This window comes from Excalfactoria chinensis, chromosome 3, assembly GCF_039878825.1.
Source record: "Excalfactoria chinensis isolate bCotChi1 chromosome 3, bCotChi1.hap2, whole genome shotgun sequence".
In the NCBI taxonomy this organism is placed as follows: domain Eukaryota; kingdom Metazoa; phylum Chordata; class Aves; order Galliformes; family Phasianidae; genus Excalfactoria; species Excalfactoria chinensis.
The window spans coordinates 89,293,841-89,321,463 of record NC_092827.1 but is presented as its reverse complement, the minus strand read 5'-3'; the positions used below and the strand labels follow the sequence as shown (position 1 = coordinate 89,321,463).

The window sequence follows — 27,623 nt, the reverse complement described above, 5'->3', positions numbered from 1 at the left end:
CAGCACAGTGCGAGGGGAAGCACCTGGTCCTGCTTCAGCAGGGAGCTGTTATGGGGATTTATGATGGGAACTAACGTGACGTGGGCACCGCAACACCACAAATCATGTGTAGGAAATGCACTGCAGTTGGAATGACGGCAGGGCAATGCTTTGTGCAGCCAGCCTTCCTTCCAGCCTCATCCTTTGGAGCACCGGGTTTGAACTGGTTCCTGCAGAGGAACCTCCTCTTTTAAAAAGGAAACCCGCTAAACCTTCCTCGAGCGGTGTTCGTGTAGCGGCCCGCAGGGAGGGAAGGCCAGCAGGGAGCCATTCCTCCTTTGCAGGCACCCTATAAATAAACACCGCATCAACAAATGTATTTGCAGAGGCTCTGGCCGCGCTGCTGGCAGAAGGATCCCGCCGAGGGTGGCGGTGTGCAGGAAGTCCCGAGCCGCAAATACCGGAGTCTCCCCCAGGAACGCAAAGCGCCCCGCCACGGCCCGGCAGCTCCGGCGGCCGCACCGCCCCATCCCGGCTGTATTGCGGCTGCACTGCGGCGCCCCCTGCCGCTCTCAGCCGGTCTCACCTCCCAGCCGGCAGGAGCTCAGACGGCCCCGCCCACAGCCCCGCCACGTGACCGCCCCCCTGCCGCCCCTCCATTGATACCCCGCACCGCACCGGAAGGTTCCAGGCGCCGCCAGACGTGCCGAGTCGCTGCCCGAGCGGCGGATGCCGACCGGGCTCTGGGGCGGGCAGGCCGCTCGGCGCTCGGCTAGCTCTGCCTGCGGTGGGCGCGCGGCGCGGCGCGGCTCGGCGTGCCTTCGCTCGGTGCTCGGGGCTCGTTGGCGATGGCGGAGCCGGGGGAGAAGCCGTACCGCGCCGAGTACGCCAAGAGCGGGCGGGCGGCCTGCAAGAAGTGCGGCGAGAGCATCGCCAAGGACTCGCTGCGCCTGGCCCTCATGGTGCAGGTACGGCGCGGCACCGGGGCTGGGCTGCGCTGCCGGGGACCCGCCGCCGCCGTCGTCCCGCGGGCGGAGAGCGGCGGGTCCGGGGCTCGGCCTCGCGGCGCCGCGCGATGCCCGTATCCGGCCCGGGGCGGCCGGGAGCGCGGCGCCCAAACCGCGCGGTGCGCCCGATGGAGCCGAGCCGCACGTGGCCCCGTTTCCTCCGCCTTTTGTCTGCCGAGTGCCGGTGCTCGGCTGGGCCGCGCGCGCCGCCGTCGGTCCGGTGGTGCCGGTTAGGTGCAGAAACAGAACGGCTTGGGCCGGGAAGGATGCGGACCGGCCGTGGGCAAGTCCGCGCCGCACCCGCTCGGGCTGCCTATGGCCACAGCCAACCCGGCCGGGAGCTCCTCCTGGGATGGGCCGCCCGCAGCTTCTCTGTATGGCCTGGGGCGCGCGGAGCGGCTCGCCGTGGTGCCGCGGGGTTGGCCTGTGCTCGTAGCCTGCGGGGAGAGCCGCCGTGTTATTACCGCCAATGTTGTTTGTGTGCGGTATTCGGTGCCAAACCGCCGGGCCGTGCCCTTGGCTGGGTGCCGGAGCGGTGCCAGGCTGCGAGCTGGCGGCTCCAAGTCAGCCCAACACAGCTCTCTCAGCGGGCCCGGCGCAGGGCGAGGTGCTGCAGAGCGGCAGGGCGAGGTGCTGCCTGCTGGAGGCTGCGATGTTCCCCTGGCATCGTGGGGACTCTGCCATGTTGGTGGCCCTTATGGGGCGAGGCCGGTGTTTGCCCAAATACTTTTCGTCTCCCCCCAATCCCACTCACTGGGATCTCAGCTGCTGCACCTCAGCCTCGTGTGCTTTTCCTAGTCGCCCATGTTTGATGGCAAAGTCCCTCACTGGCACCACTACAGCTGCTTCTGGAAACGGGCACGGATCGTGTCCCACACGGACATTGATGGCTTCCCTGAGCTCCGCTGGGAGGACCAGGAGAAAATCAAGAAGGCCATTGAAAGCGGAGGCCCTGGAGGAGGTAAGCAGAGCTCTCTTGGTGTTCAGAGCTGGAACCATGCGCTGTCATCTCCGGCTGTTGTTACAGTTACTTGATGGCTGTGTCCCTGCGGCAAATGGTGTGGGGAGAATTGCTGCGGTGCCTCCACTCTCTAGAGCCAGGATGCCAGCAGTGTGATCCAGACCGGTTTTAAAGCAGAGGAGAAAGGCGGAGTGGGAGTGGGAGTGGAAGAAAGGCCAAGGCAGTTGGCAAACATGTAGCCAAATATATTTTGTTATCAAGACTATATTTTGTTTCCAGTTCTTTGGTATACTTACTCTTTAGGGAATGTGGCACTTATGACACTGCCACTGCAACACATGCTTGTGGTAGCCTTATGGAGCCATTAGGTGATGAACTGAGCTGGGGAGAAGTGGGGCGGTCTAAGTACTTAGCAGACCAAATCCAAGGAGTGACTGCAGGGCGCTGTGCAGTTTCAGGTTGATGTCTGTTTTGAAGCAGAACACAGAGTTATTAATCCAGACTGCTAATAATCTGGAACTGATGGGAAGAAACAAAAAAGGAGGGAGGGTGCCTTTTAAAGCTCTGTATTTACCTTTGATCTCCAGGAAAAGGAGGGGACCAGGAAGGAGGTGGCAAGGCAGACAAGAGCCTAACTGACTTTGCTGCAGAGTATGCCAAGTCTAACAGGAGTACTTGCAAAGGCTGCGAGCAGAAAATAGAAAAGGTAAAAAGCTTTTCTTAGCTCTCCATCTCGCCTGTTTTCCCACTGGTCCCAATTCAAACAGAAGCTTCTGCAACTGCATCCTGTACGTCCTACACTTGGAAGGCAGTTGCAGAACTGCTTTTCTTTATCTGAGGAATGGCTGTGTCTTGGAATACTGACATAAAGGCATGCCTCGGGCACTGGAGCCCGGACTTCTGATCTGCTGATGCTTCCTTTTGCATGAACATTACAGCAAACTGAAATGCTGCTTGCCAGCATATTTGGTTGGAATAAAAGAGCGAGAGAGCCACCACTAACTGTGTCTTCTGCTTGTTCAGGCACTGCAGAGATGTTAGCTTCTTCCTCCTCCTTTGTTTCTGTGCAGTGTATGAATCAGACAAAAACAGCAGTACGCCTAATTAATGATGCTGCCCCATATTTCAGCCTGTCTTGTTGCCCTAATTTTAAAGACAATCAGCAAAGTGAAGCCATGAGTCTCTGATAGGTGAGAATAGAGCTGCCTGTTCTGTGCAGTTGGTGAGGGACATGTGACAGCGCTGGTATATTTGTGTTCCCAGAAGTGTTAGTGGCTGGGGTGTAGGAAGCATTGCAGTCTAGAAGCACTTAAGCCAAGTACTTCCTTGGGCATCTGAAAAGTAATTTGCAGAGGATGAGATCGTAGTAAAGATTGACTGATAAGGACATAAAGTCAGCTTTCAGAATCTCCTCCATGGGGGCTGGTGATGTGATCTTTGCTTATCTTTGCTTATTCAAGTTAACTGGCAGGGAGTTGAAGAAGTTAAGACTACAGAATTATCTGTTTCAAGTGTTCTTTTCTCAACAGAAACTTACTTAACAGGCTGTTTTTCCAACCTAGGACAAGGTATTAGTGAAAGCAGTGGAGCTGTAAGGAAAGGATTTGGACAATTGTTTCAGGCTTTGGTGGAGGGACTATTGGCATTTAGCAGGTGTGAAGGAAGCATCATGTTGATAATGAGCTTACTAACATCCTGCTCCTCCCAGGACAGCCTAACAATTGCTGTTGTGTCCTTTTAACCTGCCTCAGGGCCAGATTCGGATTTCCAAGAAGATGGTGCATCCTGAAAAACCACAGCTGGGGATGATTGATAACTGGTACCACCCGGACTGCTTCGTGAGCCGCCGGGCAGAGCTGGGCTTCCTCCCTGCGTATGGGGCCACCCAGCTCCTGGGCTTCAGCATTTTGAAAGCTGAAGATAAAGAAACTCTGAAGAAGCAACTACCGGCTACCAAGACTGAAGGGTATGTGGGGAATGCAGCAAGTCGTGTGATTTTGAGGAGCAGTTACTTGCCCTCATATACATTTGTGATGAAAGCGTTGTGGATTTGTTATCTCAGTCTTAGAAGAACAGTGCTTGTAGGAGGATGTGGTCCTCTGGTGCCATTAGGGCAAGTGACAGTGAGCTGATTCCCCATTCCTGGGAGGCTGCAGTCCACTTATTCATGTGACTGTTGAGGAAAGGCTGAGGCTGGCGACTCTGACTTTGAGGGCTGATGGGTTTTCAGCCATAAATGTTGTGTATGCAATGCAAACAGATCAGCTCTGCTCCTTGTGTGGTGCTGTTGTCAGCCTTGGTTTCTTTGACCTTACCTCTTGTTACAGAATTGATTGGACATATTATCTACAAGCTGCTGATCTGTGACGTGCAGAGTCTGATAACAGTGCTTATTGCCTGCATGGTGCTTACGCTTGGATGCTTTTGTTTGCTAAATCTTTTATGATAGACAGTTGAAATTTTATTGCTTTGCCTTGAAATATTGAATGGGTGCTCTTAACAGAAGTTGAACTGATAGAGAAGCCCTTCCAGGTGGCTTGCTAGTTTTGGTTGATCTTTTTCAGTTTATGAAGGCTTTTGTGTTTGAAGTGATTTTGCCTAGCATCACATTTGTTAACACAAGCCATTGTTGCATTTTTCACATGAAGGAGGGAGGATGAAGTATCGCTGGGCTCTACAAACAGGAACAGCGTTGTCTTGTAAGGTGCTGGGCTTCTTCATATACTCCCTAGACTGAATTCAGCAATACTTCTGCAAGGAGTCACTGTGAAACTGCCCAGTGGGAATGATGTTGGGTTCTGAAAAGATGCATTGGTCTCAAATCTGTGCAGTTTTTGTCGGTTTTGGTCCTGTGAAGGTGTGTGGCTGATGGGCATGGTTCAGAGCTTCTGAGTAAGTGCCGGTTCTGATTATAGGTAACAGAGTGGAGCTTGCATAAATTGATCTGTGTGTTGAGAGGCTGCCATTCAGCTGGCTTACTTGATTCTTGGTTGGCAAGCGGTTGTTCCAGAAGCATTCAGCAGCAGTGCAGATGCTGTGGGGAGGGTTCTGCAGTGTCATGCAGATGCTTTTCCATGGGCCCATATGCTTATGTTCATCCCTGTCCCCTGAGCTGCTGGAGGCTGGGACCCTTCAGACTGTGCTGTGCTATCTGGGACTGCTTTCCTTTCACATAGTAGGCACCTTCCTTCTGTGTGCATTGCAGGATATAGGTAAGAGTACCAAGTTTTTACATATTTGCAGCTTTTGTCTGCCCTGACTCTGCTTTTCTGGGCTGATCTCTGGGATGATATTCAAAATATGAAGGCTTTGCAAAGTCACTGTGTAAATAAAAGTCTAAGATTCCATTGGAAAAGAGCTTAATGTGGTGATGTAGAGTAATGTGAACCAGGACCTTGTGGCAGAAAAGCAGTAGGAAATGCCACCTTTCCTGCTTCCTAAGCACCGCATGTACAAGCCCCTTGCCTGTGATGGTGCTGACCATCTCTTGTGAGTCATCCACTTCTGCCATTTGGGCTGTGTGCTTGACCTGAGGGTATTAAGGATGAGTTGGCAAAGAGACCATCTGTCTCAGAGCTGAGTGAGTGGGAGTGTAAGTAAGTGGAATGAGTAGAGTGGTGTGGGCGTGCTTCCTACCTGGGGACTGTCTGCCAAGAAAGTACAGAGTTCTGAAGAAGCCAAGAAAAAGGTGGGGGGTAATCCCAGTATCCCAGAAGCTTGAATGAGGTGCAGCTGCCTCCCATTGTTTAGCTTGTGCATTTGATCAGATAACAGGTATTAGTAACAGAAATTGGAGTTTCTTGCAGAAGCAGTATCAAAATATCTGCTGTAGGTGAGATTCCAAAAGTGATCTTCAGTTATCTCTACTTATTCTGCATCCAAAATACATCCAGTCAGCCTGTTTGTAGTTTGGATGCAATGTAACCAAATTCATCTGCTGCTCCTGCATGTCTGTCGTGTGCTCAGCAGAGATGCTCTGACTGGGGCTGCTCTGTCAGCCCTTCGCATAAGAGCGATGGTCTCGCATATGTGTCGCAGGTGAGTGAAACTAAGGTATTGTGTGAAGCTACCAAGAATAGGATGGAAATATCTCTTTCTTCTGAGGGACAAAAATGGGAAGGTTTTGTGCAAGGATCCAAGCTTCTGCCATTGGTTATTGCTGGATGAGACATGCAGTCCTGCCCTGCCTGGAACTGCTGCTCAGTACAGTAGTAAAGCCTCATTCTGGAGGTGTTGTCAGGCAGCACCCAGTTAGCTACAGACATTCTGAAGCAGGGAGTAAGTACGTGTGTCAGCAACAACCTGCTAGTGCTTTACAGAGTGAGGAAAGGGTCTCAGTTCCTTCCTTTATCAGGTGCTTGCTTTGTCCAGGGTTACTGTGACTGTCCTTATGTCTTTGTGTTCGTTCTTATGAGAACTTGAAAAATCGAGTAGATGGTAAGAAGGGCCAATTGGGAGCAGGGCAGTTCACCTCCCTCATCATCCTCTTTAAAGCTGGAGTGGATCTTATAGTTCTGTATCTACCAGGGAGGTGAAAAAGTGTTTGTGTTGTCTGGTGGGTGCCAGTCTTCTAAGCAAGCTGTTGGACTGTACCTGCTGAGTGCATAGGCTTTCTCTTCCCCAGCAGGAGAAAAGGCTGCATGCGTCAGTGCCCGGCTGCTGTTAGCAGCACAGTGTGTGGTCACAATGATGGCAGGTAAAAGGAGTGTGTGTCAACAAGTGTCAGCTTTGTTAGTTATTCTAAAATGTGTGACTTTGGACAGATAGGAGATGAATCCACTTTTGTCCATCCCTTCTTGAAGCTGTATAAAATAATGATTAGTGTTTGCTTTAAGTATTGGGCATAGCCAGGGACAGGAGAGAAGATGAGAAACTTGCAGCTACATCCCTCTCTGCAATTTGTGCGATCCCTCTTGCTTTGAAGTTTGTCTAGTGCAGATATAGCAGCTATTCTCTACAGGCAGAGCAACCCTCTGTCCTCTTGGCTCTGAGAAACTGCCAGAAGTACAGATCCCTGCTGGGACTTGGATGCTTTCTCTTGGTCTAGAGGCCTCTCAGCAGGGTGACTGCCTTCCAGTGGTTTGGCTTTCCTCCTTTTGGGAGCAAGTTGATGCACAACCATCAGCTTTGGCTTGCTGGAAGCACCCTGGCTCTCAGCCTGCTGAGGAGAGACACTGCAGATGCACAGTGTTTGGGCACCCATCCTAAATACTTGCATGATGAAGCCCTCTGGCTTGGGAAGGTGCAGCAATGTGTGCGTTGAACTCACACTGGTGTGATTTTCCCTGATTATTCTGTGTGCCTGTGACTTGGTTAAACTTCCAGGAGCTGTGAAAACCTTTCTTATGTCCAATCTAAGTGGTCCCCTCTTTTAGTTTGAGACCATTTCCCCTTGTCTTAACACAACAGACGCTGCTGAAGTTTGTCCCCTTCTTTCTTACAGCTCCCCTGTAGATACTGAAAAGCTGCCATTAGGTCTCCCCGAAGCCTTCTCTTCTCCAGACTGAACAGCCCAGCTCTCTCAGCCTGCATACTTGTAGGGGAGATGTTCCATCCCTTCGATCATTTTTCGGCCCCCCTCTGGATGTGCTCCAACAGGTCCATGTCTCTACTGTACTGAGGACTCCACATCTGGGTGCAGTAGGTCTCACCAGCACAGAGCAGAGGGGCAAGTTCACTTCCCTCACCCTGTTGGCCATGTTTCTTTCGATGCAGCCCGGGATACAGTTGGCTTTCTGGTCTGCAAGGGCACATTGCTGTCTCATGTCCAGCTGCCATCCACCCATACCCTCCGGTCCTTTTCAGCAGGGCAGCGCTCCATCCTTACATCCCTTATCTTGTACTGATAGTGAGGATTGCCACAACCCAGGTGCAAGACCTCACACTTGAATTTGTTGAACCTCAGGAAGTTCTCCTGGGCACACTGCTGGAGCCTGTCTAGGTCTCTCAGGGTGGCATTGTGTCCCTTGGGTGTGTTAACTGCACCACACAGCTTGGTGTCATCCACAGACTTGCTGAGTGCACGCTCAATCCCACTGTCAGTATCACTGATGGAGATGTAACAGAGCACTGTTCCCAGTACTGACTCACAAGGGATCCCGCTCATCACTGATCTCCATCCAGACGTTGAACCATTGGCCACTACTCTCTGGGTGCAATCTCATAACCAGTTTTTCATTCATCAAAAAGTCCACCCATCAAATTCATATCTTTCCAATTTGGAGAGAACAGTGTTATGGGGGACCATGTCAAAGGCCTTACTAAAGTCCAGATAGATGACATCAGTAGCTCTTCTCTTGTCCACTGATGCAGTTACACTGTCATTAAAAAGTGATGGGGTTGGTCAGACAGGACCTGCCTCAGTGAAACCATGCTGGTTATCCTGTGTCACCTTCCTCTCTTCTATGTGCTATAGCATAGCTTCCAGGAAGATCTGCTCCATGGTCTTCCCCAGCACTGAGGTAAGGCTGACAGGTCAGCAGTTCCCCGCATTGTCTTTTCTGTCCTTAAACATAGATGTGGCTTTGCATATTTTCCAGTCACCAGGGACTTCACCTGACTGCTATGACTTTTCAAATACCATTGAGAATGGCTTGACAACTGTGTCAGCTAGTTCTCTCAGGACTCTGGGATGTGTCTCATCGGGTCTGTTGAGCCTTTATTTCAGTATTCACTGTCTTAGCTGTAAAATCAAGCTGTTGATTCAGCTGAAAGACTGTGTAATTGGAGTGAGATGGATTTGAAGACTTGATTATTTGCTGGGTAAGGAACTGGTTGGATTGCTGCAGCCAGAGGATTGTTGTCAATGGCTCTGCCTCCAGGAGGGGGCTGGTCATGAGTATTGGGGGTTTGTTTTGGGATCAATGCTCTTCAGTGTCTTTACTGATGACATAGGTAGACAGTGGGATCAAGTACACCTTCAGCAAGTTTCCTGGTGATGCCAAGTTGTGTAGTTGACACAACAGAAGGAAGAAATGTGATCCAGAGGGACCTGGTCACACTGAAAATGAGAATCCAGTGAGATCGAACTGGAGTCTAGGCAGTCCCAGATATGAGTGCAGAACTCACTGAGAGCAGCTCTGTGGAGAAGGGCTTGGGGGTCATGATGGATGAAAAACTGAATGTGAGTCAGCAGCATGCACTTGTAGCCCATCAGGCCAACAGTGCCGTGGGCTGCATCAGATGGGTGGCAGGAGGGGGATGGAGGGGATTGTTCTTCTGTGTTCTGCCCTTGTGAGGCCCTATGTGAAGTACTGTGTCCAGGCATGGGGCTTCCTGCACATGAGGATTGCAGCGGGTCCAGCGGAGGACAGAGGTGCTCAGGGCAGTGGAACACCTCTCCTATGAAGAAAGGCTGAAGAAGCTGCAATTGTTTAGCCTGGAGAAGAGAAGACTCAGGGGAGATCTCACCGAGGCCTTCTAATACTTCAAGGGCTCTTACAAGCAGTGGAAACTGACTTTTTACATGATCTGATAGTGATAGGGCAAGGGGGGATGACTTTAAACTTCAAGAGGGGTGATCTAGGTTGGATGTTAGTGGGGAATTCTTTACTCAGAGAGCACTGAGGCACTGAAACAGGTTGACCAGTGAAGGTGTGGGTTCCCCATCCCTGGTGGTGCTCAGTACCAGGTTTGAAGGAGCCCTGGCCAGCCTGAACTGGTGGCAGCCCTGCCCATGTCTGGGGGTTGGAACTGGATTATCTTTAAGATCTGTTCCAACACAAGGCATTCTCTGATGATTCTGTAGTAGTCGTAACCTTCATTGCTATCCCTTCTCATATGTGAAGAGGCATATGTATACTCGTGGGTCCTGAGTGCGCCTTTGGAGTAACTAGTACAGATGTGGCTGAATATGCAACTCCCAGTGCTGTAGCATTTTGTGTGCTGTTCTGCCCGATCATAATTAACCTGTGGAAGACCTCTAAGTGTGCCTGATCTAATCGAGGCAGCTGCTGTTGCAGAGCCAAGTACGTCTCTGTGATGTAGCACTGAGGAATTTTCAAAAGTGGCCTTGCCACTTATTCAAGACTCTGCAGATATCAGCAGTCAGTAATCTGAGCTGGACAGGCATTTAAATAACTTGTTTTCAGTGTGTATGCTCTTTATTTTTTCTCTCTTAGAAAGAGAAAAGGGGAAGAGGTGGATGGAAATGTGATTGCAAAAAAGAAATCGAGAAAAGAGAAAGAGAAAGAATCAAAGCAGGAAAAACAGCTGAAGGTGAGTTTTAGCTCATTAGGTCCTAAAACCTGCCTTGCTAGAAGAAGAATGCAGTGTCAGACACTAGCTGAAGAGCTGTGGTACCTGGAGAGGAACTGTACCTGCTGCCTAGACAAAGCAGCGTTACAGTACAGCTGGTCCTCATGTCTTGGCACAGGAGGTGACCTGATGCAGAGCCATTGCTGAAGGAGGTTCTCCCTGCTGTTGTCTCATGAAACACAGGAAGGAACTTCTCTAGCACTTAGGCTTATTGGATTTAAATAGATTAGGCTAAATACCTTCTCTCTCTCAGAGAAGCATGTTTCATGAGCCTTCCTGTTTCATCTGACTATGGTGGCTGAAGCTCTGATACCAAGCACTGTTTCGAAAGAGCTTGGCGACCAGTTAATATCTTATGGTAAAAAATAATTAAGCAATGGTAAGCGTGGAATCAGATTACTGAGGAGTTGTATCTCTCACCCTATGAGAAGCAGTGTTCAGTTGTTGAGTACAAAGTGTGGTAGATGGCAGCTTTTCTACCTTTTAATTTTGGAATGCTGTGGGGAAAGTTCCTAATGGAGCTGTAAGAATTTTATATTCATTAGAAGTTCGGCACAGGTACTTTCCAAGGAAAAAGATAACAAGCAGCTTTGCTAAAGCTAGCACTCAATGGAGCTGTAAAGAAAATGATGTGACGTTTCTTCTCTGTCTAACCTTTTCACCTTCTGTAGAAAGGCCTAAAAGAATCTGCAGGCTTATCTGGGCCATTTCAGGTTTCTGATCTAGTAGAAATACTTTGTCCTTATTTTAAGACACTTAGGGTAAAATGGCTTCCAGCGCTTGTGATTCTTATTTTAATACAAAGCTCTAATGAGGTGATATCCCTGCTGTTGGCAGTGTGAACTGGGTTGGTGATGTTTACAGAGGCTGTTGAGAACTCACTGAGAGTAGAAGTGTGGTAGAAAAACAGGTTCTGCTCCACCTGAAAGCTAACTGTTCTACTATAAAAACTTGTATCTTTTTGTATGGGGTACTGCTGTAAAAGTTGTTCCAGTCTTTCTGCTCACGTACATAATGCAGAAGCAGAAGAATCCGCAGAGCCAACCTTACCCTTGTGATCTTCTTGTGAGAGTACTTTCAAAAGCTATCATGCGCGTATATATTCGTAGTAAAATCTGAAGCATGTGGCTTTAAAGACCTGATCTAGTTGTGTGGATAAAATGTGTGGTTCTCCCTGTGGTGAAGCTGCTGGCTCTTGGTGCTCTTCACCATGCTGTGGTTATGGCGGGATGTTCACGATGTCTGTCTGTGAGTAGCTAAGCTGACAGGTTTTGTCCACAGGAGCAGACAGAGCTGATCTGGGGCATCAAGGATGAGCTGAGGAAGGTCTGCTCCACAAATGACCTGAAAGAGCTGCTGATTGCCAACAAGCAGGAGGTGCCTTCAGGGGAGAATGCGGTACGTTGGTCTGTAGTCACTTTGCTTGTGTGCCAGGTCTTCAGTGTCCCAGCTAATCTGTATTTTTGTCACTGACTGCAAAAGCAGATTGGCTGTGGCACTTCACATTGCCTCCTCCTAACTGTTACATTAGACTAAACGAAGCGAAAACTGCATTATTTTCTAGTTATTTTCTGGCATGCTTTCTTAAAAAAGTCACATTTCAGACTGTGTAATTTGCAAAAGGTTTCTCCTTTTCAGAGGCACATGTCACATGAAGCATTTGTATTTATTAAGGCTGTAGGGAGCGTGGGATGAGATGTGGGAAGTGTCTAGACTCAAAATGACCAAGAAAATCTCTAGGCAGGAAGACGGGGGCTTGTCTGAGCCTACGTTCCCACCTACATACTTGTGCTCAGATGCAGTGGCTCATCTTTTCCTTTCCCTCTCCAGCAATGCTGTTTGGTGATGCTCTGTGTGAGGGTTATGCTTTCCTGAATGCCCAGTTTTGTATTCTTTGTTGTTTTAGATCTTGGACCGAGTGGCAGATGGGATGGCATTTGGAGCTCTGCTTCCCTGCGAGGAGTGCAAAGGGCAGTTTGTGTTTAAGAGCGATGCTTACTACTGTTCAGGGGACATTACTGCCTGGACTAAGTGTGTGGCTAAAACACAGACTCCCAACAGGAAAGACTGGGTGATCCCAAAGGTGGGTGTTAACTGTACATGTGATGATCTGAAGCACACTTCTTAATTGATGCTTCCTGTTGTGAGGAGTTTGGATGAGCAGCAGTCAGCATTGGATGCTGGAGAGCAAAGTGTGCCGCAGTGCTGAGCGGCTGTGACAGCAGGGGATCCTGTTGTAGCTGCATCCCTCCGGGGGCAGTTGATATAGAACAAAGTCATCCCTTTTCCCAGTAACACTAAATTGGGAAAGATATTACTGATTAGATTTGAAACCAGTCACTCCTCTAGCTTTGGTTTCTGAGTTAATGAAGTGGATATTTGTCTATCTTTATATGAGTGTCTCGGAAATCCTTTGAGACGTGTGGTAAATGACACAATCTGGCCAATGCTTAACTTGACTTTTAAATTTCACTGTAGTATTGGTTGTTTTAAAACTGTGTGATTCTGTCTCACAGGAATTTCGTGAAATTCCATATCTCAAAAAATTTAAGTGTAAGAAGCAGGACAGGATATTCCCTCCTGAGGCTGCAACTGTCAACTCTGCGCCACCTCCATCTGCATCTGCTCCTTTGACAGAGGCTCTCTCTGCACCCCAAGGTCAGTGGAGTTCAAGCTGATATGTGTTGCCATTCCTATCCAAAAGGGCTCCCTTGGACAGGCCTGCTGTTTGCTTTTCTCTTACCCCTGAGCAGTCTGAGCTCTCCTGTGAGAAACAATTGCAGAGTGTCATGTGTTTCCTCTTCTTAGCAAAGGAAGATCCTTTTCTGGCTCTCTGGGCACATGTGCTTGGGATCTTTCTGTTTTTTCATGTGTGTGTGATTATTGGGTTGTTGTTGTTGTTTGTTTGTTTGTTTTTATGACAACTCATTTTGAGTATTTCTTGATGGTGTGTTTGCAATGAATCAGAAAGTTAAAGGCCTACGTCCCAAGTAAGACCTGCTGTGAAATACTGTCTGACTTGGTTTCCTGGGGAGCATCCAGGATCCCCAGTAATGTCAGCTTCCATGTTGTTATGGGGCTTGCATGATTCGGCCAGCTTCCAGCTTTGAACTGTCCGTAAAACCAAGACTCAGTTTTATTGTAATGTGTGAGAATGCTGTTGTTTGAGAAACAAACTTTCTCCAGCTCTTCAAAGACTCTTCAAAGACTCCAGCTCTTCCTTTTGAAGAGGCAGGACCTTTCATGCTGTCCAGTCATCAGAGGAAGAGGGAAGCTGAGCAAAGTCACTAGTAGACAGTTCTGAAGCAGACTTAAAATATAAAACGAAAACAAAAAAATCCCTAAATGCAAGCAAATAATGTGCCCACACATGCATCTTTTCCAGCCTTCCATTCATTCTGTTTGTTGTGTGTGCTGCGCTTTGTCATCTCCCTTAGAGAACGGGAGCTTTCTCCCACTCATTAGTCAGACCTGCTTGGGCTTATCTCCCTGCAGGCTGTGCTGATTGTTCTGTGTGTGGGATGCTGTCTCTTTGTGCTTATTATTTGTATGGCAGACTCTGTTTGTTGCTAATGTACTGTTTTGTTTCTGAACTTCTAGACAAACCACTGACCAACATGAAGATCTTGACTCTCGGAAAGCTGTCCAAGAACAAGGAGGAAGTGAAGAATATTGTGGAGGAGTTGGGAGGAAAGATGACAACAACAGCTAACAAGGCCACCCTGTGCATCAGCACACAGAGTGAGCAGCCTTGGGGCGGTCACTGGTAGCATTGGATGCATGTATTTGATTAGAGCTCCTTGTGGGTCAGTGTTTGGGTTAGGGAGTGTGTTTACACATGCGTGTGGTCATGGAAAAGTAAAAGAAAATGTGAGTTGGTTCAGTTTTACTCACCTAGCAGAAAATAATCGTGGGTTGTGCCATAAAGGTTGGATCAGTCAAGTAAAATTTAAGTGTTCCTGCTTTAGTCCAGTCTGCAGGTTTGTATGTGGTAGAAATGCATCCCCTCAGAGTTTTTCACAGTCCTGAATTGTTGTCAGAAGTCAAGGCTGAAGTCTTGAAATCTCACTATTTTTTGTTTGCTTGTTTTCTTCCCTTTCCTGCCTCTGCAGAGGAGGTGGAGAAAATGAGCAAGAAGATGGAAGAAGTGAAGGATGCCAAAGTTCGTGTGGTCTCAGAGGAGTTTCTTAAGGATGTGAAATCTTCCAGCAAGAGCTTTCAGGAGCTTCTCTCTCTCCATGCCATTTCACCTTGGGGTGCAGAGGTGAAAACAGAGCACCAGGAGGTGGCGGTGGATGGGAAGTGCAGCAAGCCCCCAAATATGAAGAGTGCTGGGAAGGTCAAAGAAGAACAAGGTGAAGAATGAAGTTGTTGTTTCTCCAGGGGCCTGTTTAGTGCTCTGTGTGCACAAAGGAAATCTGGGTATAGTCCAGCCTCATCCTTTCCTAGAGTTCTCTCACTGTTTGTTTTTTTTTTCCTCCCTCATAGTAAATTTTAAATAATGAAGCTTTAGGTAAGATGAGGTTTTAGTGAGTATGAAGTTATCTCTTGACAGCTTCTGTCTCAGTGGCACTTTTAGAATCATAGAATCATTAAGGTTGAAAAAGACCAGTAAGATCATGTAGTTCAACTGTCAGCCCATCGCCACCGTGCAGTAGTCTTCACAACTGCCACAGCAAGCTTGCATTATTCATGCTGGAACGTGAATAAAAACATCAGATATGCTGAACTTCTTTTCCGTAGCTCTCAGGCTTTTAGCTTTTGTTGTTCAGTTTTGTGTTATTGCCAGACTTAACAGTAGCAGGATCTGCGTGAGTACTGAATGTCCCACGTGCCCTGTGAAGTTTTAAAATCCCACTTCAATACAACCACAAACACGACCTTATATCATGTAGTTGGAAAAATGATATTGGGGTCAGGAGGAAGGAAGGTAGATGTTATCTGGGGAGATCTTGGTTTTCATTTCCTTGTGGGGGGAGGCAGCTGTGAATTAGCTGCTAAAGGCAGGTAGAAAGCCATTAAAGTGCTGGTGGTATTGTATTGGGAATCTGATTTGAAGCCTCATTAAGGTAATAATTATGCAAATTGAGAATTTATATCTTGAATCAAGTCAAACTGTATTTCCTGTGTAGGAAAAATAACTTCTTATCCCTGCAGGACCTAGCAAGTCTGAAAAGAAAATGAAGCTAACAGTTAAAGGTGGAGCAGCAGTAGATCCTGATTCTGGTAAGTGAGAACAATAGCTGAGCCTGCACCAGAGTCTTTAGGATGTGTGGTTTGTTAGCAGTATTCTTATTCTTATCTTTCTGTGGAAGTAAAAGGGTTGGCAGTCATTGATGTAAAAATTAAGGGTGCTGTAAAAGGAAGTCGAATTCTTGAGATAGCTTTTCTCACTATCAAAAGAAGGCTATTGATTGACACTTTAAAGCTTGGATATTCTAGGATATTCCAGTGCACCTTTCAGGTGGTTCATTTAAACTAAACTATGTGCGTTTTTCAGCTTCAGCAGCATGTTGGAGGAGTGGATAAAGGCTTAGCAGCAAGTGTCTGGCATAAGCATTTGCCTCAGGACACTTTGAGCAGGAGCAACTGATGCTGCTCTCCAAATTGATAATGTACAAGCATTGTCCTTAAAATTTGTACTGCTGTCCTTTGAGTTTATATTGCAACCAAGGCCAGCCTTCATTTTTTCAGTCTATTTTTTAATGTGACACCTGTAAAGCTACGTCTCTCTTGAGAATTCTTCTAGCCAGTCACACAGTGTTCAGTGTTAGACTCCAGGTTGCCCTTTCTCAAGTGTACAATTTTTCTCAGGCTAGGGTTGAGGTTCATTTCAGTGCACCTGAAGGCGTGTACCTGCAGTGTGTTGAAAAGTAAGACTCAAGTAGATTTTACTGAGCATGTTACCACTCTTCTTTCTGATATTTTGATAATTTTTTTGCGATTTTGAAGCATCTTGATGAACGTGAATGTAAAAAAGAAACCTAAAATGGCAACCTCTCTGTTCTAATTCTGTGCCTTCTTTGTAGGTTTGGAGGATTCTGCTCATGTCTTTGAAAAAGGTGGGAAGATTTTCAGTGCAACTCTTGGCCTGGTGGATATTGTGAAAGGAACAAATTCCTATTACAAACTGCAGCTGCTAGAGGATGACAGAGAGAGCAGGTGAGTTCAGTTTTCCCCAGAAATGACTTTGTTCACTTTTTTTTTTTTCCTACTGAGTTCCGGATTTTTGGCTTTTACAAAAGGAAGAAATAAGTAAAATGTTGCTGTAAGGAGTTATGGATAGATAGATATGTTTGTTTTAAAAGGTGGGAGGAGCTAAGGGGGAGTTGAATTGTATTTGAATTCATTTGTGCATCCTGGGATGAGTGAGGTGCATACAATGGATATTCAATTAACCCAGTCCTAAGAAGATAAGAGGGTCTCAGTGCTCTGTGACTGACAGCAGCCCATGAAAATTCAGAAGGTTTTTCTGTTCTGACATCCAGGAGCCCACTCAAGATCTGTGATGTTGGGAGACTTCCCCATATTCTCCAACTTAATTTTGTCTTTTAATTGCAGAGCTATGATCTTGGGAAACAAAATCAGATTCTGTCTCTTAATACTACAGTGTAGTTCTGACCTATAGAGGTACTGAGGCCTAGCAAAATGTAGTGAAGGGGTCAGGAGGTGAATGTCATCAAATGTGGTGGGTCTGTCCAGTGGTTGCACTTCTGATAACAGATGCGGAAATTGAGAGGGATGTTGCTAGCTTCTGTATTTGGTGTTTGTATCTGCATCTGCAATCCAGAGTTTGGATCTGGATTCAGTACATGAAGGGATCTCAACACCTAGTTGGAAAAATTGATCACTGAAGCTTACCCAAGTTAATGTTAGTAAAACAGATACTTCAGTTATTTCTTCTGTCCTAAGAATCTGAACTCTGTGACTTTGAATCCTTGGCTTAAGTCTGTGTGTTGTTTTGTTGTTTTTTTTCCCCAAATACGTGAACTGAAAAGTCTGAAGATGTGTGTTTGTAAAATATTGACTCAAGTGGTAATAGCCTCTTTTTTTCTTTCCCCTTTTCTCTCTTGCTGTGTGTGCATTTATCTTCAGTGCTGTACATCTGGTGTGTTTACAGCAGGTGTTCTTTACACCTGTTATTGGACATAGATGCTGTGGTGGCTCTTCTGTTGCTTTCTTGCAGGATGTCTCCTTAAATTAACAACATGCAAATGGCTGATTCACAGTTGCAGAATCGGTTTCATTTGGACTGAGGTCTATAGAGCCAGAACCTTTACATCTGCTTTTTTCTTGGGTTTCGCTTCTCTAGGTACTGGGTGTTCAGATCCTGGGGTCGTGTGGGCACTGTCATTGGGAGTAACAAGCTGGAACAGATGCCATCAAAAGAAGATGCTGTTGAACACTTCCTCAATTTGTATGAAGAAAAAACTGGCAATTCTTGGCATTCAAAGAACTTCACCAAATATCCCAAAAAATTCTACCCACTGGAAATAGATTATGGACAGGTAACTGTTAAGTGTCTCTGTGCCAGGTGGAACATATCTCAGCTGCTTTCCTGTAACTCTTCTGTGCTCATTGACACTTTAACAAACAAAGGGATGAAGTGCAGGGGTTTTGCTACACAAATTATTATGGTAAGCATAGCAAGGAGACTGCAGGGGGGACAATTATTCTTGTTTACTCTGTGTAATCTTACAGAAGTTAATTTGAGATGAAGTAAGCCGTCATTTCACAAGATCCCCATTTTGTTTTATTTAAAATAGACACATCTATTTTCTGCATTCAAAATTCTCCCAAATGGTGAAGTGAATCTTAATGCATCCCAGTGCTCAGTGTCTATGTTGAGCAAGCTGAGAAGGAGAAAATATTTGTTACCAGTAGGATTTGGCTATTTAGACAGCTATACTAAATAGGAATTCTATTCCTTCTGCCCGTTGGGAGTTTATGTACTTGTATAAAGACATACCCATAACTTAGACTATTTTTAGGTGACATAGCTGAATGCTGCTAATAGCTATAACGACATCAGAGGTTTTGAAGCCATTGTATTTTTTCTGTAGCCATGTTACTAGATGTCATCTTTCAGTGTGAAGCAGTCAATGCTTAGCTTTCTTTCTGGAAATTTGAATATTGCAGCAGGAAACTGTTATACTGCGGTGTGCGATGGCACTGAAGCATCTGGCAGATGCTTTATGGATGAAACACACTACCCAGGAAAATTCCTAGGACGTATTGCTTCTAACTGATGATGCGTGTACTCACTGGTGGCCATTTTTATTATACAAACGTACCGAAACTAATTATTGTATCTCTGTGTTGTTATAAAACAATGAAATAAGCATTCTTTTTTTTTTTATGCCATGATCTCTGCACCAAAACCTTGCAGAACGAGTTAATACGGCTGCTTGAGTTACAGCAGAGGTGCACACAGTTCAATTCCCTTAATTCTACCTTTATTTTACAATGCCGCCTCTTGAAACACTTCTGCCCAATTACTGAACAGGCACATTTTTTGAAGCAGCTTTGCTCCACAAAGTCAGACCAGCATCCAACGCTTCCTATGAACTTCAGGCTAGTAATATCATGCGTACATTAAATTGGTTTAAATTAGTTACCATGGCAGCCAGTCTGTCACCTTTTCCTTTGTGATTTCACTAATTCTGGTACTACATTTTCTTCCCAGGATGAAGAAGCTGTCAGGAAACTGACAGTGAGTGCTGGGACTAAATCAAAGCTTGCTAAGCCAATCCAGGACCTTATTAAGATGATTTTTGATGTGGAAAGCATGAAGAAAGCCATGGTGGAATTTGAGGTGACTATACACATGCATGTGTCTCGATTATAACTTCCCTTTCTCTATCTATCGTACCTGCACATCCTGAAGTAAGTTCTTTGCAGTCCAGGGTATCATACTTTGCAGAAGTCACTGCTAGTTTTAGATCAGCATTGAATAAGGGCAGGAGTCTGACCAGGGTTTGACAAGCAGTGGAAGTAGTAACTTAGTTACGATGCACATGAGTGTGTTCTTTGTTCTACAGTAGGGAATGTCTGTATCACATCTCCTTGTGAACTAGACCGAACTATAGATTTTGTTTGTTGTTGTTTTATTTCTCATTTGTTCTAACGATACCCTCTTTTCATCCATCCTTCTTTCCTTCACACTACTACAGATCAGTCTGGTAGTATCTCTCCTTGCATTGAAAGAGCAGAGATCCTGCCGGTTGGTTGTTTTAATACAAGCCAGACACTGTGTTGTGTGTAGGTATACAGAAGTTCTTATGAGCAAGAATTCTTTCTTTCATATTGCTTCATTGTTAGCCTGAAATGTATACTTACCACAGTGACTCAGGAGCACCTCTGACAGTCGGTTAATGCTAAAATCCCTGTCAGACACCTAGGATGCATTTTGTGTTACTCTGCCATGCATGTCTGGTCTACTGTTGCTTCATTGCTTTGTTTATAGAACATCTTTTCTGTAGCAAGCACTGTCTTTCTGATACTATTGCTTGATTAATACCAAGTCTGAACTGTTTCTTTTCTTTGTGTGAACAAATCTGGAGAGAATTGTTCCCTGGAAACCAGACAGACAGTGTTGCAACAGTTTCAGTGTAGTGAAATCCTGTTTTAATTGTTCACAACTTTATCAGATTGACCTGCAGAAGATGCCACTGGGGAAACTGAGCAAGCGACAGATCCAAAGTGCGTACTCCATCCTTAATGAGGTTCAGCAGGTGAGTGTGACTGAGATGGGGAATTTGGTGGTTGTGGGTTTGGAATGGGGTTGAATGGTGAGCAGTGTAGGTTTGCTGGAGGTTTCTCTTTATTTTGCATAATTTAAGAGACAATAGGAGGAGGGTGCATATTTCTGTCTTAAAAGGGAGCGGGGGAAAGCCTTTTTGTTGAAGTGCAAATGAGTACAGATTTGCGTGAAGATCTGAGCTGCTCTTATGAAGCATGTGGTTTCCATGATGTTCTAGTTAATCATCTTTGTTGTTGTGAAAGTTTAAGCTGTGTTTTTATCTTTCAAATTTTAGGTAGTGCTTATACCTACTTCAAGCTTTTGTGTCACAAACTTCAGGCTGTGACAGACTTGCTACTGCCAGAAATGGCAATTGAGCAAATGGAGTTGGTGTTGCCACCCCAGAGAATCTATTTGAACATGAGAGTAGAAGCAGTTGACTCAGGGAAGAATCTGGCTTGATGACTACTGTATTTACACATCATGATATGGGCCATTCCAAGAATCACTGCAGAGTATTGCCTGAAAGAGCTTGCAAAAGCATATCAGCATATGCTGTTGTTCTTCTTTATTTCTTTAGTCATGGGCACCTTGGGGAAGGATTGATTAAAGGAAGTTCTTATTTCCATTTTTAGAGTACCTTTCTGAGCACACGCACACACCCCTTTATTTTGCATTAGATTTTTTCTGAGCAAGCCCTGAGACTTGCTATGTGCAAAAGAATTGGTTAAAGCTACTCCTTTTACTCCTTCAGGACTTTCAGGATTGAAATGATTTCTATTGCTGCTTCTGTTTATCTGTCCTCAAGTATCCTATGTGCACCTGTTGCTGTGGAACCATATTCTGGCCTACTCAGTAATTTTCTGCTTGTTGTCTTGTATAGGCAGTTTCTGACGGTGGTTCGGAATCCCAGATCCTGGACCTCTCAAACCGTTTCTATACGCTGATCCCTCATGACTTTGGGATGAAGAAACCACCTCTTCTCAGTAACTTAGAATACATCCAGGTAATTGCTAGAAATAGTATGCTGTTTGCAGGCAACAGGCCTGATACCAGACACCAAATTCAGGAATTGTGAGCAATTATTTCAATTCCCTGCTTTTATGAGGTTAAGCTTGTGGGTTTTTCAGGATATCTGATTTTTTTTGGTTTGTTTATATATCTGTTTACATATGAAGATTGTATATAAGGTTTCAGAAGAAACATAAAAATAGATATAATGTATGTGTATATATGTGCGTGAACATGTGTATTATATATAAATATATATTTAAAAGGCAATGTTGTTAAATGCCAGTGCCTGTGCTTCACATATGTTTTTATAATTTGGAAATGTTGTAGAGTTATTGTGAACATCAGTGATGCGAGTAAAATATTTAAATTATTCAGGCTAAAGTGCAGATGTTGGACAACTTGCTTGATATTGAGGTTGCTTACAGTCTTCTCAGAGGTGGAAATGAAGATGGAGATAAAGACCCAATTGATATCAATTATGAAAAGCTCCGAACTGATATTAAGGTAAAAAATAAAAATAAAAGAGTGACTGACAAGGAATGCGTGCTGATGTCTTGTTGGAGGGTTAACAGATCAGCTAAGCTTAGAGTGGACAGATGCACTGGCATGAGTTTGAAGAAGGGCCACCAAGGTGGCTATGGTGCTGGAGCACGTGTTGCACAAGGTGATGTTATAGAGACCTTGGGCTTTTTAATGAGGAAGAAAGAAGGCTTTGGGTGTATCTTACCAGTGCGTATAAATACCAGGTGGGGTAAGGGAGTAGAGAATATCATGGCAGATTAGTTTTATTTTGGTAGTATATGCTGACAGAATGAAAAGCAATAGGAACAAATTGAAGTGAGAGATTTTTATTTTATTTTATTTTTTCTAATGTGAGAGTTGCCCAGAGAGGCTCTGATGGGTTCTAGCTTTGCAAAGCATGACTGGACTCAGACCATAGCAATCTGCTACAGTTAACCCTACTTTGAACAGGGCTATTGAAAGTCATGTAAGTTTCCAGAGGTGCCTTTCTGTTGCCACTGTCAGCAGTTCTCTAGTTGAGTTCTTTCTGTAGACTTTTACATATTCTCTAGTTGGGAATAAATTTCCACGTAAATGATCAAATAGAGAGGCAGCTTAAACTGGGGAGCGCTGGGTAAATGTCTTCATTTTATAATAAGTTTGCGAATTTGTATTCTAGAGGACCTTCTCATTTGCTTCTTTGCAGGTGGTTGACAAAGATTCAGAAGAAGCCAAGATTATTAAACAATATGTGAAAAATACTCATGCTGCTACTCACAATGCATATGACCTCAAAGTTGTGGAAGTAAGTATAGAATACTGGGATTTAAGTTTGTGCAGCTTAGCTTTATCAGTCTATTTACTTGCTTATGGCTTCACTGTATTTTTGAGTACCTCATTCCCCTTGTTGAAGGCAGATTTTGATAAACAATTACTATTCTATTGTATAGAAAAGTCTGGACAGAGATGAGACTTAAGCTTTTTTTTAATTTCACCTTAATTTGCTGCCTAAAAAGCAGTTGCTTGAAATCAGGTTTTAGTTCCCTAGATGATTTTTTAGGAAGTGATGGTCCTCACGAAAATACAGAAGAGAGGGTAAAGGATTAATACAGTCCTGTGTGATCAAGGCTACCTCTTTTGTGAACATGACACAGCAAGCCATGAGCACTGAAAAACAATGAGATCAATTTTCATAGAGATCGACCTATTTACCTGACTGCTAGCATGAAGATAATGGCTTATTTACTTAATAGTTCTTTTTCTCCTATCCCTTTTTGAACTGAAGATCTTCAGGATTGAACGTGAAGGAGAGAGTCAGCGTTACAAGCCATTTAAGCAGCTTCATAATCGCCAGCTGCTGTGGCACGGCTCCCGCACCACCAACTTTGCTGGTATCCTCTCACAGGGTCTCCGGATAGCTCCCCCTGAAGCTCCTGTGGTATGTTCAACAGACAGATTCTCTGTCTGCCTCCATCCTTGTGCCCAGAAGTGGTCATGGTCAGAGAGAGTCTGAATAGTAGGATTTCTCTTTGGGGGAGGACCCAGTGTTATCTCCAAGCACAAGGACAGCATTCAGTGTCCAGAGTGGGTTGCTGTATAGTGTCCATGAGAGTGTGAGTTGCAGCTTTGCTTTCCTGAGAACTCAGCCAAATGGATTCAGTACTGCCTCTATATTACCTATATTATTGCATGAATTTTTCAATCTCTTTTCCCATTTCACTCCTCCCCTTGCTGCAGACTGGCTACATGTTTGGGAAGGGCATCTACTTTGCAGACATGGTGTCCAAGAGTGCCAACTACTGTCATACATCTCAGGCTGATCCAATTGGGTTAATACTACTGGGAGAAGTTGCCCTTGGAAATATGTAAGTAGCTCATTAGGAGCATTTTCTAAACATGCTTAAGGGTATTATAATAGAAGCTTGTGTTAAAATTGAAAGCCTCTTCAGTGTGAAAGTAGAGTGCTTTATATTTCTTTAAAAACAGTGTTGGCCTTTTTTCTCACATGAGAACTGTTGGGTGGTGTAAAAACATGCTGCAAGTCTAGAATCATGTTGTATATGCCGGTATCAATAGAATTAGTCATTGAGATGAAGTATAAAAAAGGCTGCTGAGCTTCAGAAAAATAGAATTTAAATTAACCCGCCATATTTTGAAGCCTGAAAAAACGTTGTTTTTTTTTTTACCAAGAAATTTTAAGATGAATGTCAAACACTGTTGTGTATTCTTTGTGTTATCCAGGTATGAGCTGAAGAATGCTTCTCACATAACAAAATTGCCCAAGGGCAAACATAGTGTGAAAGGTAAGTATTCTTTGGTAATGTGTTTTTGATGGCAAAGTCGCTTTATGTCTGTCTCTCTTCTCAGTGGAGAGACCTACAGTCTTTTCGTAGCTGTGATTCCTTAAGAGTTTGCATAGTATGTAGCATTATGATTGCATCTGAATGCATGTATAGAGAGTGTTTTGAGGTGAGAGTTAGTACGCTTGAAAAAGTAAAACTGAAATTAATAGGCTGCCTGAAGTTCAGGAGGAGACTTTCATCTCATAGTATGAGAACAACAGAGTAAGGTGTATTCTCCACTGTCTTACTCATTTTCAACAGCAATGCAGTATGAAGAAGCATGAGGCTTGATAGATCAGAGGAATAATTGTTTAGCTTTCAAAGCGTGTTGGAAGTGTGCAATGAAGGGAAAGGCTAAGGATAAAAGTTCAAATATAATAGCTGTTCTCATTACACTTCTAGCAGCAAAAAGTTGGGGTAAAAAAAGAAGTGCAAAAAAACTTCATTCTCTAATTCAAGCACAAGAAATAGTAATTATGACTGTCTTCACAGAGATAGGAAAGACTGATAGCGTTTGGTAATGAATGGCTTCTCTTGAATGCTCAATTTTGAGAGACTTAATAAATGAGTTTTCTGAAATATATTAAAACACAATCTAGCATTTTTTTTCAGTGCATTCTAACTGTATTGAGGAATTTAATGAATAGGAAGAATTTATTAAAACTTCCTGAAAATGTTACAATTTACACGTGTATGTGCTAAGATATGGGAGCAATAAGGATAGTCTGATCTGTCTAATTATCTAATCTGTATGACAAAGCTAACAGCAAAAAGTGAAAATTCTCTTTTAATGTAGCAGAGTACAACTACTATCAACACAGTGGTGCTGAGATGAATAAACTGACAATGTCCTTTATGTTCTCTTTAAGGTATTTTTCCTCTTAGTCAGCATGTGACAATATATGGGATGTAATACGTGACTGGCTTAGCCTTTTTCTTTATGTGCAAAGTCTGATCTCTGCCTTCAAGATTTTTAACTAATGTTTTTTCCTTTTCTAGGCTTGGGCAAAACTGCACCTGATCCAACAGCCACTACAACCCTTGATGGTGTAGAAGTTCCCTTAGGAAATGGGATCTCAACAGGAATTAATGATACCTGTCTTCTGTACAATGAGTATCCTTTGCAACACTGGTTGTACACTGAATGTTGTTGACTTTAGCAGGCTATTGCTAATGTTGGTCAAGAGTTTTGCCAGCGTTTTGAGTATTATTTTTTAGATCTGTTTTTGAGTACATCTGTTAGACTCTATTTTCAAAGGGAGACAATTTTACAGTTGTCATGCTTATCTTGTTAAAAAGGAAACAGTACCCGTACCAAATAGCTGTTGCTCCAGCAAGACTCAATAGCTGAAGGTATTGAAGTGGCCTATGGATGCTGCTAAGTACCTTGCCCCCCAGGTATGTGCCAGGACAAGGGAAGGGGAATGCAGCCTGTGGTTTCTTCCTTGGGATGCTGTGGCTGATCAGCTTGACTGGGAGGAGCAGGCTACTTGGAGTCTCATCACACAGCTTCTCTCAGGCCCCCCACATCCTTTGCAAATATGAAGGTAAACATCAGAATGTCTCTCAGAGGGTGTAGCCTTTAAGCCTCTTTCCAGGCAGAAGTGCCCCCAAATCATCCTTGCTCTGAGAATGTAATGAGAATGTGATGTCTGTAGTCTCACTGTAAAGATTGTTGCCTACTTGCTCACTATCAGTGAAACAAGTAGCTAATTAATATGGTTTCTGGGCTATATAGAAACTGTCTTCTCTCTTGGTAAGTTGTTTTCCTCTTAGAAGCAGACTTGAGTTGAGACTTGAGGTAAGTTTGTGGCCTAAAGCATTAAGAATAATTGACAAGAACTGTATTCTGAAAAAATACAGTGCAGCCACAGAACATTCCAGCACTGCCAATAACTGTAGAACTCTTACAGGTTTGTTGTTTTTGTTTTGTTTATACATTCTTGTTTGTTTGTTTTGTGGTAAGTAAAGATTAGTGACTTTTTGCTGGGAGGTAGCATCAGAACCTATACCTAGCTTGTGGCCAAGAATGCCAGTGGAATCCTGAGGTGCTTTAAAGAGTGTAGCCAGCAGGTCAAGGGAGGTGATCCTTTCCCTCTGCTCTGCCTGATGAGGCAACATCTGGACTGCTGTGTCCAGTTCTGGGCTACTCAGATAAAAAAAGATGGAGTTCTCCTAGAGAGCATCCAGCAGAGGACCACAAAGATGATAAAGGGCCTGGAGCATCTCCCTTACAGGGAAAGGCTGAGAGAACTGGGTCTATTCAGCTTGGAGAAAAGACAACTGATCAATGTTTACAAATATCTAAAGGTGAGAGGCAAGTGGTTGAGGCCAGGCTCTTCTCACTGGTGTTTAGTGATAGAACAAGGAGCAGTGGCCTAAAATTTTATTATAGGAAGTTCCATACAAACATATGGAAGCACTTTGTTATGGTAAGGGTGATGGAATACTGGAACAGGATGCCCAGAGGAGTATTGTCTGTCTTCTGTGGAAATATTCAAGACATTCAGGACCCATCTGGATGTCTAACTGTGCAACCTAGGGAACCTGCTTTAGCAAGGGTGTTACACTTGATGATCTCTCGAGATCCCTTCTGATCTCTGTGATTCTGTGCTGCCAGGTCTATAAGTTCAGATCTCATTTTTATTTTGTTCCACTATTTAGCAGGAAAGATGTTGTGTATTTTCTGCCTGACAAAGGTAATATTCAAGAGCTACAGCTCCATATCTAAGTCAGTTCACTTGCCTGCCACTCTGGATTCCTGCTGTGCCATCTTTGATTCTCCATGTTTCTTTTAGTTTCTAACTCATATAGAATATTTTCAGATTCAAAGAAAAATCAAATTTAAAGATTCCCAGCTTGAAATGTTAGAACTGCATAATCACACAAGTATCTGTATGGTAACTTAAGCTCAGAGATGAAGTTTGACTATATTTTGAGTTTTGTGTGTTGTTTAATATCAAAAGCTATAATTGTTCCTTAACATTCTTCCTAGATATATTGTGTATGATGTTGCTCAGGTAAATCTGAAGTACCTTCTGAAACTGAAATTCAACTATAAGACATCACTCTGGTGAACAGTAATTAGGAGTTCTGTTAGTTATACTGTAGTTACACTATAGCATTGACTTCTGACATGCTTAAGCATTGACTTCACTTATCAAGATACCGAGAGCTAAACTGCAAGAGCAGTTACTAAATCCTATTTAGTACAACAGTTAGTGAAAGTTTTTATATAACGTGGCAACACAAGGACCTGAATTCTGTTGAGAATGCTTAGTTGGTTTTGTTTTATACCACTTGTGGGGGCTATCCAGTGTTTCTTTGGTTGGCCGAACAAAATGGATGACAACAGCAACAGAACTGTTTTTTAGCCAGAGGTGGGCAATAGCAGAGAAGGAACTTGATGGTGTTTGTGACGTTTGCTCTGTTAGGATTCCCACTTGTTTAAGATGCCCTTTTTCAGTTTCCATTTTGAATAAATGATAAATGTGCATTTATTTTGAGGTTAAAAAATAAAAATAAAAGATAATTTCATACTAACAGCTTTACGTTTCAAAATTTCCAAATTGTTCTGCTTTGAGTAATCATTTAAACGTATCTGCTGGCGTTTTCTTGAAGATATCTCTCTCTGATGGTCAAATGCCAAACATTAATATCTGTAGCAGACTTATCTCAGGAAGTCACGGTGAAATGAAAATATGGACTTTCCACTGAGACTTCATCTGTCAACAGCTGGTGTGGTAAACATGAAAAATGAACTTGTAGCTGTTTGAATCTAGTGTTGGCCCCAATAAACCTTGTTTAAACAAATGCTTTCA

General features: G+C 44.3%; 1 protein-coding gene across 1 annotated transcript; it reads left to right on the top strand.

Annotated features, from left to right (window-relative positions):
- The first annotated feature begins 682 nt into the window (after window positions 1–682).
- On the top strand, window positions 683–27,623 carry PARP1 (poly(ADP-ribose) polymerase 1). The gene is made up of 23 exons (XM_072331591.1): window positions 683–947; window positions 1,785–1,947; window positions 2,535–2,653; window positions 3,699–3,913; window positions 10,068–10,164; window positions 11,485–11,601; window positions 12,110–12,286; window positions 12,720–12,861; window positions 13,804–13,944; window positions 14,316–14,558; window positions 15,361–15,429; window positions 16,233–16,365; window positions 17,516–17,711; window positions 18,890–19,018; window positions 19,854–19,937; window positions 20,829–20,951; window positions 21,335–21,463; window positions 22,167–22,265; window positions 22,746–22,898; window positions 23,198–23,325; window positions 23,702–23,763; window positions 24,802–24,916; window positions 26,798–27,623. The coding sequence occupies exons 1-23, from the start codon at window positions 828–830 to the stop codon at window positions 26,877–26,879; spliced, it is 3,036 nt and encodes a 1,011-aa protein (XP_072187692.1). The 5' UTR covers window positions 683–827; the 3' UTR covers window positions 26,880–27,623.